The sequence below is a fragment of the Hemicordylus capensis genome, chromosome 4, assembly GCF_027244095.1.
Source record: "Hemicordylus capensis ecotype Gifberg chromosome 4, rHemCap1.1.pri, whole genome shotgun sequence".
NCBI classification, from domain to species: domain Eukaryota; kingdom Metazoa; phylum Chordata; class Lepidosauria; order Squamata; family Cordylidae; genus Hemicordylus; species Hemicordylus capensis.
In genome coordinates, this window is record NC_069660.1 from 113,419,779 (window position 1) to 113,439,248 (window position 19,470).

At 46.3% G+C, this 19,470-nt stretch overlaps 1 protein-coding gene and 1 long non-coding RNA gene across 6 annotated transcripts in view; one reads left to right on the forward strand and one right to left on the reverse strand.

Annotated features, from left to right (window-relative positions):
• Nucleotides 1-19,470, forward strand: part of LOC128324752 (interferon-induced protein 44-like) — a 43,299-nt gene that overhangs the window by 19,030 nt on the left and 4,799 nt on the right. For 3 of the 4 annotated variants that reach the window (XM_053249693.1, XM_053249692.1, XM_053249695.1), the window contains 4 exons: nucleotides 5,450-5,645; nucleotides 6,739-6,891; nucleotides 7,764-7,944; nucleotides 15,991-16,091. In XM_053249693.1, coding sequence (XP_053105668.1) covers nucleotides 5,450-5,645; nucleotides 6,739-6,891; nucleotides 7,764-7,944; nucleotides 15,991-16,091 — 631 coding nt within the window. Of the gene's footprint in view, nucleotides 1-501; nucleotides 551-5,449; nucleotides 5,646-6,738; nucleotides 6,892-7,763; nucleotides 7,945-15,990; nucleotides 16,092-19,470 lie in introns of all 4 variants that reach the window. The other variant, XM_053249694.1, reaches the window with a different exon arrangement.
• LOC128324753 (uncharacterized) lies at nucleotides 5,892-17,561 on the reverse strand. Of its 2 annotated transcripts, XR_008307076.1 has the most exons (3): nucleotides 17,220-17,561; nucleotides 7,723-7,901; nucleotides 5,892-6,670 (listed from the first exon to the last, which is right to left on the reverse strand). It is a non-coding gene; the product is annotated as an uncharacterized LOC128324753 (long non-coding RNA). The 2 variants fall into 2 exon arrangements; XR_008307075.1 differs by lacking the exon at nucleotides 17,220-17,561 and having other exon boundaries at nucleotides 7,723-16,738.

Below are 19,470 nucleotides of genomic sequence, written 5' to 3' on the forward strand. Positions count from 1 at the left end.
CTTTACATATCTTCATTATAATCTGTATGCATCATATATATATATGCCCCTGGTGGCGCAGTGGTAAAACTGCTGCCCTGTAACCAGAAGGTTACAAGTTCAATCCTGACCAGGGGCTCAAGGTTGACTCAGCCTTCCATCCTTCCGAGGTCGGTAAAATGAGTACCCAGAATGTTGGGGGCAATATGCTAAATCATTGTAAACCGCTTAGAGAGCTCCGGCTAGAAAGCGGTATATAAATGTAAGTGCTATTGCTATTGCTATTGCTATATATATGGCAAGGACTGTTACTCTTGGGAAACTGTAGCTGATGTCACTGAATAACAGTTGAAAAACTTCATAGATAATCTGAAGCAGGGGTGGACATTAGGTAGTTTGGGAACTACTGCTAGCTCCAGGGCTTATCTGAAGTAGCTTTTGGAGGTTCTTCCAGCTGATACCACAAATTGGATTGGTTGGCCAAGTGGGGTCACGGACATGCCGTTTTTGATCTCTCTTTAGGCACTCAAGGTTGCTTTTGGATTGATAACTGGTTGGACGACAGGAAAGGGTAGGAATAAATGGATAATTTTCACAATGGATGGAAATAAGAAGAAGTACTGGGACTAGTGCTTTTTAATGTATTTATAAATGATCTAGAAATTGGGATAAGCAACGAGGTGGCCAAATTTGCAGATGACACTAAACCACGAAGAGTAGTGAAATTCAAAAGAGATTGTGAGGAGTTCCAAAATGATCTCTCCAAATTGGGTGAGTGGACAACAACATGGCAAATGCTGTTCATTGTAAATAAATGTAAAGTGATGCACATTAGGCCAAAAAACTGCTAGTTCACATATACACTGATGGGATCTGAGTTGTTGGTGATTGCCAGGAGAGAGATCTTGGGGTTTTAGTGGACAACTCATTGAAAATGTTGACTCAGTGTATAGCAACTTTGAAAAAGCCAAATTCCATGGTAGTCTTATTAGGAAGGAGAATGAAAATGAAACTGCTAATATAATTTCTTTATACAAATCTTTGTGCAATCACATTTGGAGTTCTGTTTACTGTTCTGATCACCATATTTGAACTGGAAACGGTGCAGAAGAGGGCAACCAAGTTGATCAGGGGCCTGGATTACCTTTCTTATCAGACAAAGCTGCAACGTCTTAGTTTAGAAAAAAGTTGAGTAAGGTGAGTCATGACAGAGGTCTATAAAATTATGCTTGAATATCCATTGCAGACGAGCAAAAGCAGGAGAGATAGCATGCCTTCATCTCTTACTTTCAGGCTATGGAGAGAAAGGGGTATGCACAAAACTGAACCTGGTGGTTCGGTTCATGTTCAAACTGGACTTGGAATGGGGGAACACCCCAGTTCAAGTACCGGTGTTATTGAACTGTCTGCTGGTCTGGTTCAAATTTAATTTTTTTAATTTTTTTAAAAAAATTCTAACTGGAGTCAAATTGGCTCAGCCATATGGAATAATGACAATTCAAATTGGCCCATTATTCCCTGTGGGCAGTGCCTAGGGACACCAAAATGAGTTAGGTGGTACATCATGATGGTTGCTACCTACCACCCAAGCTGCAAAGCAAAGGGTTAATTGGGCAAATTTTAATGAATGTTTTTGTGGCTGACCTCCTGATCCAGAAAAAAATAAATTAAACAAATTATTCAAAATTGTCTGATTACTTTTGAGTTGGGTGGTAGGTAGCACCCATCACACAGGTGATGGCCCACCAGGTGCCACTACTTCTGAGTGTACATCTAGAATACAGTATGCAGACAGAGCACACAGTCAGACCACCAGATCACAGTCCAGAGTGCACTATGAGGACAGACACATGGAGCTAATCTCACACCAGAAGTCAAAATAGAATAGAGATTTCTTGCCACAACACCACCATCTTGCAGACCGAACATCAAATCTCAGAAAGGATGGGCAGGCAAGGCAACCAAGTTCTTCTGCCTTTGTCCATCTGATATCCAGCAAAAACAAGCATATTCAATTGTGTTTGTGGGCTTGCAGAGATTGAAAAAGGAAAACCACATGCTTGATGAGAAGTCTTCTTTCTTCTCTTTGTGTCTCCAGTAAGTTGGCCTCAGGTTGAGTTGGGCCTTGCTTGACATCCTGTAGGCTGACACATGTCAGGGAATCAGTCTAGGCTCATCATGGGGCAATGTGTGTGTGTGTGTCCGGCTGTGCAGAAGCAAACAACATAACAACCAACAACATCTGAAAGCCAGCCCCCAAAAAACACCTATGCTCTTGGTTTGAACTTAAATTGGTCAAATCAGGTCAGACCAGTTGGAGTCAAACCCGCTTTGAACCAAACTGGTTCTGCACACCCCTACTGAGAGACATCAGGTGTGACACCGTGGGATGCAGGATATTGGACTAGATAGGTTTGGGACCTGATCCAGCAAAGCTGTTCTTATATTCTTAATTTTTCTCCAATTCCTTCTCCTACAAAAAAGCCTGCAGTGCTTTTCTCCAGTCCTTCAGCAAAGTTCTCCTGGAATTGAGGGGGTTTGCTGTTAAAACCCCTTGTACACATTTTTGTAAAGTCGTTCTTGACTCCTGGCGACCACAGAGCACTTGTGGTAGCCTCTCTGACAGAATACAGGAGGGGTTTACCATTGCCTCCTCCCGCACAGTATGATATGATGCCTTTCAGCATCTTCCTATATCGCTGCTGCCTGATACAGGAGTTTCCCATAGTCTGGAAAACATAACCATGGGGATTAGCATCGGGAACCTCTGGCTTGCTAGTCAAGTCATTTCCTGCTGTGCTGTGTACAAACTGCCATTTTACAATGAGCTCCATCTTTCCAAGCTGCCATTTTGCAATTGGTTCCCAAGTCAGTATTTTGAGCTGGTAGCTCTGAAGGCTCTGTAGTAGTGAGGAACTCCTGCTGAAGTCTTCCCACCCCTCTTCTCATGTATTTGTGAAGCACAGTGATTCTAACAGGTTTCTCTTTCCTAGCTTTTCTGTTTCCTATAAGAAGTCATCATGTCAGTAACATTGCTGACAGCTATAAAAAAGCTACACCTTGAGGTGATGAAGTTAGTGGTTGGGTTCATTCGTACTATGAAGTCATGGTTTGTACTAACTGTAGTAAAGAATCCAAACCATTAGTTTTTCTTAAGCTTCAAGACACAGGGTGGGTTCACACATAATGTGGCGCCTGATGTTTGTGTGAACTCCTGCAGCCCGGGAATGAGAGCTCCCCCTCTCATCTCTTTGCACATGTTTCCTTCTTTTGTGGGTTTGCAGAGATTGGCCATGAGTTATGAACCCACCAATCTTGGATTATCCTAGCCAATTGCTGCGGAGAACCAGATCTGAAGTTAGTTTCAAATCTTCAGTCCCCTGCAGCAAGTAGGTTAGGATATCCTGAGACTGATGAGTTGGGAGGTCACAACCAATCTCAGCATGTTGTAACCTGCAAAGGATGTAGGCATGCATGTGACATTGGGAGGGGGAGAGTGTGCTCCCAACACTGCGGAAGCTTGTACAAATCTCAGGTGTCATTTTGTGTGTGAACCTGCCCATTGAACAGGCATATTGTGTTTTAGAGTTACTTGTCTGCTTTTGTTTCTCAGGTAGCTTCTCAAGGCTCAGCTACTTAAGCTGATGACTCTTTTCATGATACAGCAGCCTCTGGAGGTGGAATAATGTCTCTAACTCTGGTTTAACAACTCATAATCACATTTAGTTCAAAGCAGCTTCAAAACATGGTTTCAGATCCTTGTATTTCGGCCTTGAACAATCCACAGTTTGTAGACAGGCTTGCATACAGACCAGGTTAGGCTGGTCATGAGAAATGGCAGGATTCTGACGGTTCCCTCCACTTCCCACCCACCTAACTCTCCTAAATAACTCGGCTGTGTGCTGATGTTAAGGATGTGCTTACACCCTTAACCTGACAGCCAGGTGTTGTGTCTCCTTCGGCTGAATTCAGCCCAAGGAGGCAAAGAGGCGGGCACCTAAATCACCTTTCTGATGGAGTAATCCCTCAATGCAATATATGTGGCTTGGTTCATTGTGGGATATGTTCCGGGTAGCCGGAACAATGAGTTATGGCCAGAGATCCCTCTCAGCTCCTTTGTGGATGCAGACCATTTGGGTGAGTGGGAGGTGCACAAAAGATGGTCTGCTTGGTCATCTGTAGTGGTGTGCATGGTCCGGATACCCCGCGGTTCGGCATGGGGGGACTTTCTCTTTAAGGGGTGGTGGTAGTACTTACCCCCCCGCCACTCTTCCCCCTCCGGCGCTGGTGGTTTCCAAAACGTTCTTGGGGCGGCAGAGTACCTCCCTGCTGCCCCTGCCCCCGTCATTGTCCTTGCTAGTGTTAAAGTAAACAGAGCTGGTGGTGCGCATGTGCCCTTTGCGACGTGCGCACTCGTCCCCACCGCTGGCGTGCGCGTGCCGCATACATCACGCTGACGTATGCGGCGGACGCACGCCAATGGCGGGGACGAGCGTGCGCGCCGCAAAGGGCACATGTGCGCCACCAGCTCTGTTTACTTTAATGCTAGCAAGGACAACGACGGGGGCAGGGGCGGCAGGGAGGTACTCTGCCGCCCCAAGAACGTTTTGGAAACCGCCAGTGCCGGAGGGGGAAGAGCGGCGGGGGGGTAAGTACTACCACCCCCCGTTAAAGAGAAAGTCCCCCCCAGCCCTTCTGAACTGAACCGTGGGGTATCCAGACCGGTCCGGAGGCCTTGTCAATGGCCTCCGGACCGAACCATGCACACTCCTAGTCATCTGGGGTGAAGGTAAGTTGAAAGATGCCTTCACCTCTTGCCCTCTCTGCCCATTCCTGGCAATCGTGAGAATCACCTCATAATGAGCAGGGTCTCCTGATCGGTGAGACCCAGTTTCTTAGAGTGAGTAGGGAGAGCGGGCTAAGCCCGGATTGGCTGCCCACATGATTGCCAGCTCCATGATGGAGCTGGCAGGGGCTGGGGGGAGCGGGGTCCGATTGGTTCCCGCAAACTCCAGCATGCCCTGCGTGAGCGCACATGGCATGCTGGCAAGACCCCCAGAGCCAGGAGGCGGCTTTTCACCTTCCCTCTGGGTGTCTCCTCATGAGTAGCCATGCCACGGAGCTGCACCGTGGCTACTCACGATCAGATAGCCTGGGTTTGCGGAGCACTTGCTCTGCAAACTCGGGCTAAGGGGAGGGGTATTTGAGCGGGTTAACCACTTGAGAACTATCGGGCTTGCAGCCGAGCCTGGTGGTTCTTACGATCAGCAAAAATCGGGCTAGGCTCTCCTAGCCCGATTTTTGCCGATTGTCAGAATAGCCCCAATGTGAAACCATGATTTTGCTAAAAAAAACAGCCAGGGTTTCTCATTATGTCTGTTCCAGCCAGTGTGGTTAATGTGAAAACATATATTTTGTTTTTTCAGATTACATTACAATTCTAAGGGTGTATTTTTTTCTGACTCAACAGGGAAAGAAATAAATTGATGGAAGAAATAACAACTTACAAGCCCTCTCTGAAGTCTGTGCCACAGGTTCGGATTCTGTTTCTAGGCCCAGTTGGAGCTGGGAAGTCCAGCTTTTTCAATTCTGTGAATTCCACTTTTCGGGGCTATGTAATAAGTCAAGCTACTGCAGGATCGGATGCCAAAAGTGTGACAACTCAGGTAGTTATGTGCTGATAAATGTATCAAATGACATTCAGTAGATTCATGTTTTGATTAATCTTTTGAGTATGTTATATATATATATATTTAGTCAAAGTTGGTTCTCATCGCTATAAAAATATCACCCAAACAAAATCTCTGGTATCATAATTACACCATGCCATCCCATATCCAAGCAACAGAAAATGATGGCAACAATTAAAAGTTAAGTTTCATTTCAGTCTTCATAGAATTACTCTAAATAGATTTCCTTAAAATCATCAGAAGAATATTTGATTTATTCTTGAAAAAAAGATCTTAATTTCACATCATATTGATAGCAATAAGTTGTTGACTTCTCTTGTGTTCATGATGGTTGCAAAGTTCTTAAACTATCTTGATCTTACAAAAGTGACTCAAGACTTATTTCCAAGTAAAGATGATAAACTGCCTTTCTAGCTCATTTGTCACCAGTAGAGAAGTTCCATGATATAGAAATTCACAAGAAGTTTTCATTTATACTAGTAGGTTAGAGATGGAGAAACATCCCACTAATTATCTTGCAATCCTTGCAAGTACTCAAAACTGTACTCAAGGCTTATTTTTTGCATATTCAGAAATGATTAAAGAACCAAGAAGCCTAGGCTTCCCAAGGCTAAAAACCCTGCAACACTGAGTGAGGGTGGCAGGCCCTGGTGGGAACAGACCTGGCTCTCAGACAGATACACAGAAGCAGGCAGGCTCTCTGGGCAACTCTCTATACAACTTCAAATGAGGTTCTGAGCATGTTCCGAAGTGCCATTTCCTGCTGGTATCACTACACATTCTATGGTCTCTGAAAGAAATTATGGTTCTGAGCATGTCCAGGACTATCGTTGCAAGTTGTGGAGATGGCCAGTAGCAGGACCCACTCTGAAGATGGGTCACGTGTTCTGTCCCCACTGCAAGTCATGTGGTCTGTTCTTGTGTACTGGGATGAGCACAATGAAGCACTGCATTTCCTTCTTTAAGTCTCAGTTCTCCAAGAAAGGAGGCACTTGGTCTTTCTGTGCAAGAGGGTGAAAAAGACAAACTTCTTTGAATGGATTTTATATTATATCTCTTAAAACAACAGTATAGGACCTATGGAGTTAAATATGGAAGTAATGGAAAGCTGCTTCCCTTCCTTTTCTGCGATACTATGGGACTAGAAGAAAAACAAGGAGCTGGTTTGGAGATGAACGACGTGTCCAGTATATTAAAAGGCCATGTTCCTGATAGGTATCAGGTAGGATACAAAACTTAACGCCTTCACTTCACTTGAAATAAAGTGGGTTCTTTTTAAAAGGGATTTTCTGGTTTATTTTTTAATTACTGCAGAGGAACAGTCCTCTCAGTATTCAGCATTAGATGGGCTCGGTGGCCAATCTAATTGGCAACTGGAGCATTAGAAAAGCTCCAGGGGCATAGGGAGCTCACTGGTGGCCGTGGGACAAGTTCTTGCAAGTGACTCCCTTCTCCTTATTGATTGTCTTGTGCATATGCATCAATGCACACCAGCCATGCTCCTGAGTATGATGTCATATGCAGGGGTGTGGTCACTATGGGCGGGATGGGCCGTGCTGGCCATTGCCATTTGCAAAGTATTTTTGCAAGCAAAGGAGCAGTAAAGGGGCCTCATGACCACTTCTCATGCTAGTGGCCACAGGTGGGGTGGTGGTGAGTGGCTGGATGAGTTTGGTGACCCCTGGAGGGAGGTAGTGGAGGGGTGAGAGTCTTTGGTGGCCCCTGGAAGTACTGGGGAAGCAAGCCTCTGGAGCCCCTCAAATGTACTCAGGGCAGTGGTGGCCTGAGGGTGACCATCCATCCATGCCAAGATAGCCACACGACTCAAAAGCACACTAACAATGATTATTTAGTGATCTATTTTCCTCATTCTCAATGGCAGATCCCCAGATAACTTTCACATTCTTGTTTCACTTAAGAGTTCTAGTTTGTATTTGTTATACATTGTTGTGTACAACTGTTTGCATTTGTTGTACACTTTTTTTGCTAAATAAATTTTCGTCATCTTCTACAAAAGTGGAAGATACTGAATATCTTATACAGAATATCTTACCTACTGTTGCTTATTATTTTGTTCCACTCTTTTATGTTCAGTTTAATCCATCTGCTGCTATGCAACCAAATGTGCCAGGCTACATCAAGAACCCATCTCTGAAAGACCAGATCCATTGTGTGGTAATTGTTCTTGATGGCTCCAAGGTTGAGATTCTCCCAGAGGAACTAGAGAAAAAGCTAAGAGAAATTCGACGGCAAAGCAAACAAGCAAATGAGTTTGGTCAGTTTTTTTCATTTATGTTTTAACCAGTCAGACCCAAAAATATTTTTGTGCCTAACCTGAAGAGGTGTATCAGTTTTTCAGATGATAAATTCTCCTTAGAACACCCTGGGTGATCTAATGGAGCTCAGGAAAGTAGTTAGCCAGACTAGGAAGAAGTCCTGCTCAGGACCAGTGCCTCCATCTGCTTAACCAGAGGGAACAGGGTGCTACCCAAAGAGCCTTTAATCATTTGTTTTCAAACAAACAGAACAGCAATTCTAGTAGGAGGTGGACAGAAACCAAGTAAGTGAAACAAATAAGTCTAACTTGTAGGACCATTTCCTCTCACAAGCATTTGATCCTATATCCAGATCTATATATATAATTCTCCTGGGTGTGCCTTGGAATGTGTGTCCCAGCGCCTAGCTCATTGGCTGGGTGGCAGATGCGCTTCGCTGGCTGAGGCGCACCCAGGATGTGGAGGCCAGAAGCGGATGCAGGCACAGCCCGGCCGCGGAGGCAAGGCCCAGGAGGGGTGAAAGAAAGGGGGGGGGCAGAAGTGGCGGTGGGGAGGAGAGGTGGCTGGGCCTGGAAGCAGAGACTGGGGCACAAGGTGGGGGAGAAGAGGTAACCACCGGCCCCAAAGAGCACACAGATGCTCTGTGTAGGGTTGGCTAGTTTAAATCTAAAAGCCCTAGAATGTGTCCCTGACAGAAAGTAGTACATGTCATCAGGGTGTATAAAAATTGATGATTTTAAAAACAACAGGTTTGTCAAAGTTTTAATCAATTTTAATTCCCCCCCAAATGTAAATAAAATATTAGATTCAAATCTTCATGCTAATAAAAAACACATATTTTATTTATTTATTTAGAATATTTGTGCGCTGTCCCAAACTCATGTCTCTGGACAGTTTACAACAAATGTAGAACAAATTAAAACAAATTAAAACATTTTAAAAAGTTTAAAACCACTATTCTAGTTAAAAGGTCTGGGTGAATGAATTTAAGGACTTTTAAAAAGTTGTCAGAAATGGGGAAGCTCTTATTTCAGCAGGCAGCACATTCCAGAGTCTCAGGGTGGCAATGGGGAAGGCCTGCTCCTGAGTAGCTACCAGATGAGCTGGTGGCAACAGCAGACAGACCTCTCTGAATGATCTCAGTTGGTGGTAGGGCTCATAATGAAGAAGATGTTTTCTTTACTATCCTGGGCCTAAGCTGTTTAGGGCTTTATAGGTTTTACAAACATTTTGTATTTTGCCGGGAAACATATTGGTAGCCAATGCAATTCTTTTAATATAGGAATAAATATGGTCTCTTCAAGATAACATGGAGACCAACCTGGCTGCCACATTTTGCACCAATTGCAGTTTCCAGACTACATACAAAGGCAGCTGTACATAGAGCTCATTGCACTAATCAAGTCTAGAAGTTACCAGCATATGCAGTACAGTTTTGAGGTCATGTATCCCAAGAAGCAAATGCAGCTGGCATATCAGCCAAAGCTGTTAGAAAGAACTTTTGCCACTGCCTCCACCTGAGATTCTAGAGAGAAGTTTGGATCCGGGAGTACTTCCAGACTGCAAAACTGTTCCTTCTGTGGAGTGTAGACCTGTCCATAATAGGCAGATCAAAATTGTCTCCGGAGTTCCGACACGGCACAATAAGTGCTTCTGTCTTACTTGGATTCATTCTCAGTTTGTTATCCCTTATCTAGCCCATTACTGCCTCCAGGCAGGCATTTAGGGAGGTTATGCCTTTTCCTGGTGAAGCTGACATAGAGAAATAGATATGGGTGTCATCCGCATACTGATAACACCCTGCATCAAATCTTCTGATTATCTATCCCAGCAGTTTCATGTAAATATTAAAAAGGTTTGGAGACAATATGGAGTCCTTCATGACTCTGTACAAAAGTTTTCATTTTGAAGAGCAACAGTCTCCAAGAGACACCATCTGGAATCTGCTGGAGAGGTAGGAACAGAAGCACTGCAAAGACAACCCAGAAGGATACCCTCTCAGTTACCTTGCCCAACCAAGGAAGGTTGGAAACAGGCCTTTAATTGCTTAACTCTGAGGAACCCAATGCAGGCTTCTTCAGAAAAGGTTTAACAATTGCCTCCTTAAGACAGGAAGGCATGCTGCCTTTCCCTAGAGAAGCATTTCTAATCTCTACTAGGACCTCTACAACAGCCTTCATCTAGATAGTGAGCCGGGTCTCACGATCCATGAGACCCGGTTTAGTGAGCTGAGCGGGGAGAGCGGGCTAAGCCTGCTTTCCTCGCTCATGATCGGGGACGGAGCCCTGGGTGGCCGGATTGGCTGCCCACACAGTTGCCGGTTCTGTGATGGAGCCGGTGGGGGCTGGGGAGCTCGGGGGCCGCATGGCCTCCGGAAGCTCCAGTATGCCCTGCACGAGTACACAGGGCATACTGGGGAGACCCCTGGAGCCAGGAAGCGGCTTTTCGCCTCCCCTTGGGGGATTCACTCGCAGATAGCTGTGCCGCGGATCCATGCCATGGCTACTCACGATCAGATAGCCCGGGTTTGCGGAGCACTTGCTCTGCAAACCCAGGCTATGGGGAGGGCTACAGAAGCGGGTGACCCGCTCTAGAACCACCAGGCTCGAAGCCGAGCCCGGTGGTTCTCACGATCTGCAAAAATCGGGCTAGGCTCTCCTAGCCCGATTTTTGCAGATTGTGAGAATAGCCCCAGTATGTTTGAAATTGAAATTCAGGGACAGAGGGGCATGTACTCAGAGGTGCTCTTCCCCCTGGACTTTGAGGCTGAAGTCCAGGGCGTCCATCCTCCCTGGGGTCCCCCAAATCTTCTTTAGTTTGTCTTGAGTGGTGCAGTTTGTGCCCTAAAGAACCTACGTGTTAAAAAATGCTTAACTTCTAGCGGGGGAGGAGACATCCAAAGGCCTTTACATCCAGACTCCAAAATTATCTAGGTGCACCTCTGCATGTATTAGCACTTTCACAACCCTAGACAATTCAGTTGGACATGAGCTTGTTGATGCAATGCAGGCAGAAAAGAGCTGCTTCTTTGCTACATGTATTGCCAGAGCATAGATCTTCTCTGTGATCTGTTGCAGTCTGTCAGCTGCATTGAGACTTTCGCCACTTGCACTCCAGTTATCTAACTTGCCGCTTCAGCTCCTCTACGAATATGAGGAATATTTATATACCGCTTTTCAACCAAAGTTCCCAAAGCGGTTTACATACAGAAATTAATTAATTAATTAGCTGTCTGTCCCCAAAGGGCTCACAGTCTAAAAAACAAACATAAGAAAGACACCAGCAACAGCCACTGGAAGGATGCTGTGCTGGGGTTGAAAGGCCAGTAGCTTTCCCCCTGCTAAATAAAGAGGATCACCATTTTAAGAAGGTGCCTCTTTGCTCAGTTAGCAGGAGTTATTTCTCTAGTTCTTTCATTTCAAAATGGGTCAGTTTTGAAGTGGGTTGGAGACAGAATGCTTAGGAGCTATGATGTCTACTGCTCTGGTGAGTTCTCTGTTACAGCTCCCCACTTGAATCACTGACACAGCCAACTTGAAATCCTTCCAAGGCTTCTTGGAGTCCTGTTGGACACAATAATCTTTTCAGATGGACCATCCTAATAGACTCTTCACCCCTGTAGATTGTTTGTAAGTCTAACCTTAACCAGATGGTTAAGTTGTCCATTACAATGGGGAAATCAGGAGTCCCCACCCATGGAACACCACCCTGCAGGTCTGTCCTTAGGGCATGGCAAGCAAGGTGGCTGCCCTGGGCCCTGCTCTTTATACTCCCATTAGAATTAACTGAAAGGTGGCTCCACACTGGCTGATTTGCCCCAGGCCCACACCCTGACAGGGCTCTCTAAGGACAGCCATGCCACCCTGATCAGAGTAAAAGACCAAATTGAGTCAGCAACGTGCATCAGTTTGGAGAACACCTGAGATAGCCATGGCCACTATAAACTCTGGAGCTTTCCCAGAGAGTTTGGACCCGAAATGAACCTTGGAGTTCCCCATCACTATAAGTCTGGAAGACTCCAATATCAATTTCACAACCAAGTCTGTCAGCTCAGGGAGTATGTGAGGCATCGGGGTGATGGGTACACCAACAGAAGTCCCAGTCTATTTCTGGTCCCCAAACTTAAGTACACACAATTAACATAGTTAGATACTCTGACAGGGATCCAGGTAAGTGAGATGTTATTCTTATAGGCCACAGCAACTCCACCTCCACGCCCATGTCCTCTTATCTACTCCTGAACAGAGTACTGTTCAGAGTACTTGGAGAGGAGAGCTGGTCTTGTGGTAGCAAGCATGACTTGTCCCCATAGCTAAGCAGGGTCTGCCCTGGTTGCATCTGAATGGGAGACTTGATGTGGGAGCACTGCAAAATACTCCCCTCAGAGGATGAAGCCGCTCTGGGAAGAGCAGAAGGTTCCAAGTTCCCTTCCTGGCTTCTCCAAGATAGGGCTGAGAGAGATTCCTGCCTGCAACCTTGGAGAAGCCACTGCCAGTCTGTGAAGACAATACTGAGCTAGATAGACCAATGGTCTGACTCAGTATATGGCAGTTTCCTATGTTCCTACTCTGTATGGAGAAGGTTTAATCACCCAATCTCTATAATACATACCAGGTCAGCTACTTTATCCATAATTAAATGTATGATTTCAGATTCATTTTAAACTAACCTGTCATTAGAAACGAGCAAGGTGAAGTTCTGTGGGAGGTAGGCACTGCTACCGAAGGTCAATTTCTGATTTCCCTTCCCCTGTAAGGGCCTGCTGACCTGTCAATGCTACTTCTTCTATTCTGCAAGACCACCAGAATAGCCACCCCGTAGTCAGTGATCACACATGTCCCTTGTTTCCCCATCTCCAGATAAACCTAGACACATGGTTGACTAACCTTGCCCAAGACTCAAGCAGCAGAAGCTCTCTCACTAGCAACTTCAGCTTCTTACCAGGGATGTGCACGGAACAGGGTGGGGAGGCTCAAAGGCAGGTGTGTGTGCCGCTTTAAGTGTGGGGGAGGGTGAACTTACCCCCCCCCCGCCACTCTTCCCCCATTGGCGCGGCAATATAGCTCCCTGCTGCCCCGTTTACTGGATATACCCAGAAGTATCGGGCACGCCTGCGTGCGACGGTGTGGGGACGCACGTGTCATGCCTGCCATGCACCTGTACATGCCCAAGCGTGACCTGCATGCCCCTGTGCCTGATACTTCTGGGTATATCTGGCAAACGGGGCAGCAGGGAGCCATGCTGCCACCCCATGGACTTACTGAAAAAGGAGCGCCAGCGGGAGAAGACCAGTGGGAGGGGTAAGTTCACCCCCCCACACACTTAAAGCAGTACCCCCCTCCTTTGAACCAGCGGAAGCACCCACCGTTCGAAACAGTTCGGAGGCCCATAAAGGGCCTCTGAACCATTTCCGTGCACATCCCTACTTCTTACACAGTTATAAAATAACACAGTGTACCCCAGTCCCACACTGAAAGCCCAGCATGAAAGTCTGGACTTCTTTGGAGACTGGCTTCACGGGCTGCCTGCAGTTAGGTCACCTGCTGCCTGCCAACTAAAGGATTTTATTACAGCCTCCCACTCCTCTTGCCCGGCCCACTGTACTTCTGGTGCACTTCCTTCCTTATAAGACCCAGAAATGCAGAGTCCTCCTCTGACGAGAGATTTCGAGAAGTGGCCAATATAATGTCCACAGGAGGAAATTATCGGGCAATGGAGGGAGTGGGGGAGGCCACAACTATAACAAAGACAGTAGAACAAAAGCAGAGCAGAGCCGTAGTCCAAGCTAGAAATGTCTAGCTAGAAACGTCCAGCCTCTTACCTTGCCTCCTCTTACCTGACTCCCTCCAGTCCTCCCTATCCCTCCTTGACCTTGCCCAATCCTAACTTAATTAAATCTGATCACATGCAAAGCCACTTAATGGCGCAGCAGGGAAATGCTTGACTAACAAGCAGAAGGTTGCTGGTTTAAGAACATAAGAACAGCCCTGCTGGAAAAGGCCCAAGGCCCATCCAGTCCAGCATCCTGTTTCACACAGTGGCCCACCAGATGCTGCTGGGAGCCACAGGCAGGAGTTGAGGGCATGCCCTCTCTCCCGCCGTGACTCCCCTGCAACTGGTACTCAGAGGCATCCTGCCTTTGAGACTGGAGGTGGCCCACAGCCCTCCGACTGGTTGATAGACCTCTCCTCCATGAAGTTATCCAAACCGCTCTTAAAGCCATCCAGGTTGTTGGCTGTCACCACATCCTGTGGCAGAGAGTTCCACAAGTGGATCATGCTTTGTGTGAAAAAGTACTTCTGTTTGTTGGTCCTAGACCTCCTGACAATCAATTTCATGGAGTGACCCCTGGTTCTAGTGTTGTGTGAGAGGGAAAAGAATTTCTCTCTCTCCACTTTCTCCACACCATGCATGATTTTATACACCTCTATCATGTCTCCCCGCAGTCGTCTTTTTTCTAAACTAAAAAGCCCCAGGTATTGTAGTCTTGCCTCATAAGAAAGGTGCTCTAGGCTCCTGATCATCTTGGTTGCTCTCTCTGATGAGGAACTTTGTCAAAAGCTTTTTGGAAGTCCAGGTATACTATGTCAGCTGGATCACCTTGATCCACACACTTGTTGACACTCTCAGAGAACTTCAAAAGGTTTGTGAGGCAAGATTTACCTTTGAATCCCTACTATATCTACTACTATATCTATACCTACTATATACCTACTATACCTACCATATCTACTACCTGGTGGCGCAGTGGTAAAACTGCCGCCCTGTAACCAGAAGGTTATAAGTTCGATCCTGACCAGGGGCTCAAGGTTGACTCAGCCTTCCATCCTTCCGAGGTCGGTAAAATGAGTACCCAGAATGTTGGGGGCAATATACTAAATCATTGTAAACCGCTTAGAGAGCTTCCAGCTATGGAGCGGTATATAAATGTAAGTGCTATTGCTATTGCTATATCGGGTTATAGCTATTGCTATTGCTATATCGGGCAGCAGCGATATAGGAAGATGCTGAAAGGCATAATCTCATACTGTGTGGGAGGAGGCAATGGTAAACCCCTCCTGTATTCTATCAAAGAAAACCACAGGGCTCTGTGGATGCCAGGAATTAAAATCAACTTGATGACACACTTTACCTTTACCTTTCAAACATGCCACACCAATATATTCAGTTTCCTAAAAATAAATTAATATGTCTCTATCACAAATAGTGAGTTACTTACCAATCAGATATGGGCATTAGTTTTAGTTTCATCTCATGAAAATTGCTCTAGTCTGTTCAGCAGTTCTCAGCAACTATCAGCTGGGAGTTTGGGGAATTTGGGCTTTCAGTTTCTGTTTTTAAGCCTGGTTTTCCTGTGCAAAGATGTAAACTAGAGAGTATGGTTTTGTGGTGGGGCTGTGCCAAGGCAGAAGAGTTGACAGATGTTTGTAAGGGTTTAAATTTATGTTTTGAATTATTATTATAGCAAGGGTAAATTTTATAGTTGATCTTTCATGAAGAGAGGTGTGCGGGAAGTCCATTTTTATTTATTCTGTTTGTTATGAATGATAATAATATTATTGTTAAAATCAATAAAAATTGAATTTTGAAAAAAAAAAGACAGAGAAATAATATAGGAAAGGAGGTGAAGTAGAAAAACAGTGGGGGAAAGGGGGACATAAGATTCAGTACACAGTTTTCTGTATTGCCCAACATTTGCCACAGGAAAACTGTCAGCTTCTAGGCCTAGGAGACACCCTATCAGGAATTATTTTGAAGAAATGCCTTCCCTGGATAAAAAGAAACATCTGTCAAGTATAAGTAGTGCCATAAGGAGATGAAGGTAATGAGTAAAGGTCTTCATTGCATAAATAAACCAAAGTATTACATACCATTTCCTAAATATAAAGAAATATTATAGTACTATTTCCTAAATAAGAATAAAATTATCTAAAACATTACATAAAGTATACACTCCCAGATGTGTAAATACTCTATTCAGTTGTAAATTAACATGTAAAATCAATACATCCTGCAAGTCATTTTAACTCATTGTCTTCATACAGATGTGCCACAGCTGGTTATACTAACTAAAGTGGATGAAATTTGCCCTTCTCTTCTGGAAGATATTTCGTATGTGTACAAAAGCAAGGTGGTTGAGAAGCAGGTAAACTATGGTTATTTGTTCTGGATATCCAGTTGGTCTTTTTGAACAGGCAAAATTGTTCTTACACTGTAAAACCTGAATTCAGCTTTTCCAGGGGTGTAGCTAGGGGAGAGGGAGCCCGTGTTCGCCCCTCTCCCCAGAGGTCCCTCGGAGTGAGAAAGATAATGAAGAAAATAGGGATGGGTGGGGCTGGGGGTCCCGAGTTCTTTGAACCCATCTGCTCAATTATAGCTACAGCCCTGAACTTCTCCATACATTCTTGCTGTAATATAGTGTGACAAGCTGGCTCAGTTTTTAAAGAAAGAATTATACCCTGCTTGGCCCAAACACTAGCTTTGAGCAGCACTTGAGTCATTTTGCAGCCTAGAATGGTTCTGAAAGGATGGGAAATAGGTTTTGGTCAACATTCCCAAGGAATCCTTAGTCATTAAGCCACGGCATTGCATTCCTTTGATAATGAGGTGTGCTTGACCTTCACAAAGAGATGGACAAGAATCAAAACAAAATCCAGTACTTTTAACTGCTGATATGACTGAGCTAAGTGAAGGGATGTGGTTTCCGTTTTTGGAAAACAGGAGCCTCCAGATGTTGCTGAACTACAGCGTCCATCAACACCAGCTACAATTTTTTGTGGCTGGGGATGATGGGAGTTGTAGTTCATCAACATCTGGAGGCCCCCAGGTTAGCAACCACGGATCTAGCCTATTTACACATTATGTTCAACACTCATAGAATATGTGTGTTGTGTACACAGGTGTAGTTATTCACATGTTGTGTTGAATACAGGTACAGCAGAACATTCTTTATCAGTACCATACAATTGAGATACTTGCACCCAGGTTCACCTGTAAAATGAATGTAGGTACAGTCATTTGTGCAAAAACATATACATCTGAATGCAGGTGCAACAAAGGCTTCCTTTGGATATCATGTCAAACTGGAAACGAACTAACTTCATGTTCAACCCCCGTGATGTCCAAATGATGGGAACTACAGTTCCCATACCCAACCATGGTTCCGATTTTGTCCCCCAAATTAGGAATGAACCCTCATTCTGTAGTGAGTTCCACACATTCACTGAACCAAGGGCCTGTTCCCTCCCCTGTGACATCCGGATTGGGATCTCACCTGAAAACAGAGTTAAGGGAGGAAGCTTCTCCTGCAGGCTTCCATCTCAATGGCTGGCCACTGGGAGGGTTTGTCCAGGGACTGGGAGAGGACTGTGACCAGGTGGAGCCAGCCCCACCCCCTTTGCTAGCTCCAAGACTTGACTGTGATTGTCTGGGAGCACACAGGGGAATGGAGCGAAATTGCAGGTCCATTGGACACGGGGCTTGCCATTGTGTTGGAAGGGAGCCATAATTATAGGCGGAACTAGGGGGGCAGGCAGGGCACGTGCCCTAAGTGCCACCAAGGGGGGGGCGCCATGCCAGTTCCTGCCACCCCCACCCCATTGCCCACCTGACCAGCCCCAGGGCCCCTCAGCCACTTGCCTCCAGCTCCGGCCTAGGATCGGAGAGGCCTAGATCGGAGCAGCCTGCAAACTGCAGAGCTCTTCTCTCCCCGCCTCTCAGCCGATCGGTGGGTGGGCGGGGCTTCCAGAGAGGCCTCCAAGTAGGCCTCCCTGAAGCCTGAACTCAGCAGGCCCCAGCAAGCCAGGAAGGAGGCTGGCAGAGCTCCCTGCAGCAGACCCTCCTCTCAGCAGACCAGACCATCCAGCACAGTTTTTGCAAGGTAGGCTGTGAATTCCTTTTTGTGGTTACCCCCGTATATAGGGGTCTGCTTGCCATAGGGCTTTGATATGGGTGGTGGGGCGAGACTGAGAAGTCTCTGAATATTTAATTTAAAACAGACTGAAAAATGTGCTGGCTTTAAATAAACAAAAACTATCTAAAAAGGCCTATAAGTGGCTTGTTTCATGTCAGAAAATTACAAAAACTTCTGGAACAAATATTTATTTAGTTATTTATTCATTCATTCATTCATTTATAAATGCACTTATGTTCAAGTTGTTTTGCAACTCAGAAGGTCTGAGTGAGAACTGTGAACCATGTGTGGTGCTTTTATTTTATTTTATTTTTCTTGTGTGTGAACTGCTCTCCAATAACTTGCAGGGACTTCAGGGTCAATCTGGCCAACGTGTGAATGCAGCACCTCCATTCCAGAGGAGATGTGTGTTAAAGGGCTTTAAAAGCCTCGTGTGAAAAACCTCCTGCAATCAAACTTGACTGAATTCAGGGGCGTAACAATAGGGGGGGCAGGGGGGGCACGTGCCCCAGGCGCCACATGCTAGGGGGCGCCAAAAAGTACCCCCACCAATCCCCGAAAATTTCCCCCCCAAATTTTTTTTACCGCCGCCAATTTTTTTGCCGCCGCCGCCGCCACACAGACCGACCGAGCAGCCAACCGTCCACACCAGCTGCCTCTAGAGAAGCCCGGCGGGCAGCAGCCGCGAGCAGCAGGAAGCAGGGGAAAGGGAGGGCGCTGGGCGGCTCTGCGCGGCTGGATCGGGGGTTGTTCACCTTCGCCTGCCTCCCTCTGCCTTCCCTCTCGCCCTGCCCACCGCTCTGAGGGCGCCCCGTGCAGCCGCTCAGCCGCTGCGACCCAGCCCGCCTTCTGCACGTGGCTGCGAGCAGCTGGAGGCGGAGGGGCGGCTCAACTCCACCCCCATCATCCCCGTTGCTGGGAGAGAAAGGGCAGTCCGAGTGCGGGGGAGCAGTGTCCAAGACCCGCCTGCTGGGTCTCTCTCTGTCTCTCCAGCTAAGCCTGCGGTTCTCTCGCTTCTGGGCAGGACGGGGGCGCAGCGCAGTTGTTGTCCAGAGAGACGAACAAGGCAGGCGAAGGGTTAAAATGAGAGCAAGAGTGCCTCCTAGAGAGAACCGGGAGGGACCGAGGCTGTGCACTGGACGATTTCTCTCCTCTTTTAGATGCCGTGCAGCTCACCCCCCGCCCTGATCATTCAGCAGAGCGCAGCCTTCAGCAGAATGCCCATTCTAATGCATGCAGAGATTGAGATAAGAACTTCATTTTACTCCCCGTATGTCCGTCCGTCAGTGCTTGGTCTGTTCCGCCCCACTTCTCAGATCTTGTAGGTCTCCCTGTTCATCCCAAGCACTTTTGCTGGTGTGGGCTGCTGCAAATTGGGGAACAACAGCTTGATTTTTCTTTTAAAAAATGGTTTAGGGTTGCATTTGCAAAAGTAAACAGCAGCAGATATCGTTTCCTGTGAAAATATGGTTGCATGCAAAAAAAAAAAAAAAAAAGGGGGTGGGGCTGTTGTGGTTAAGAATACTTATAGACTGCTTTTCTGCCCAAGCGTTTTCCAAGTGATCTATGTAGGAAAGAAAGGACTGAGATGGTTCCCTGTCCCCAAAGGGCT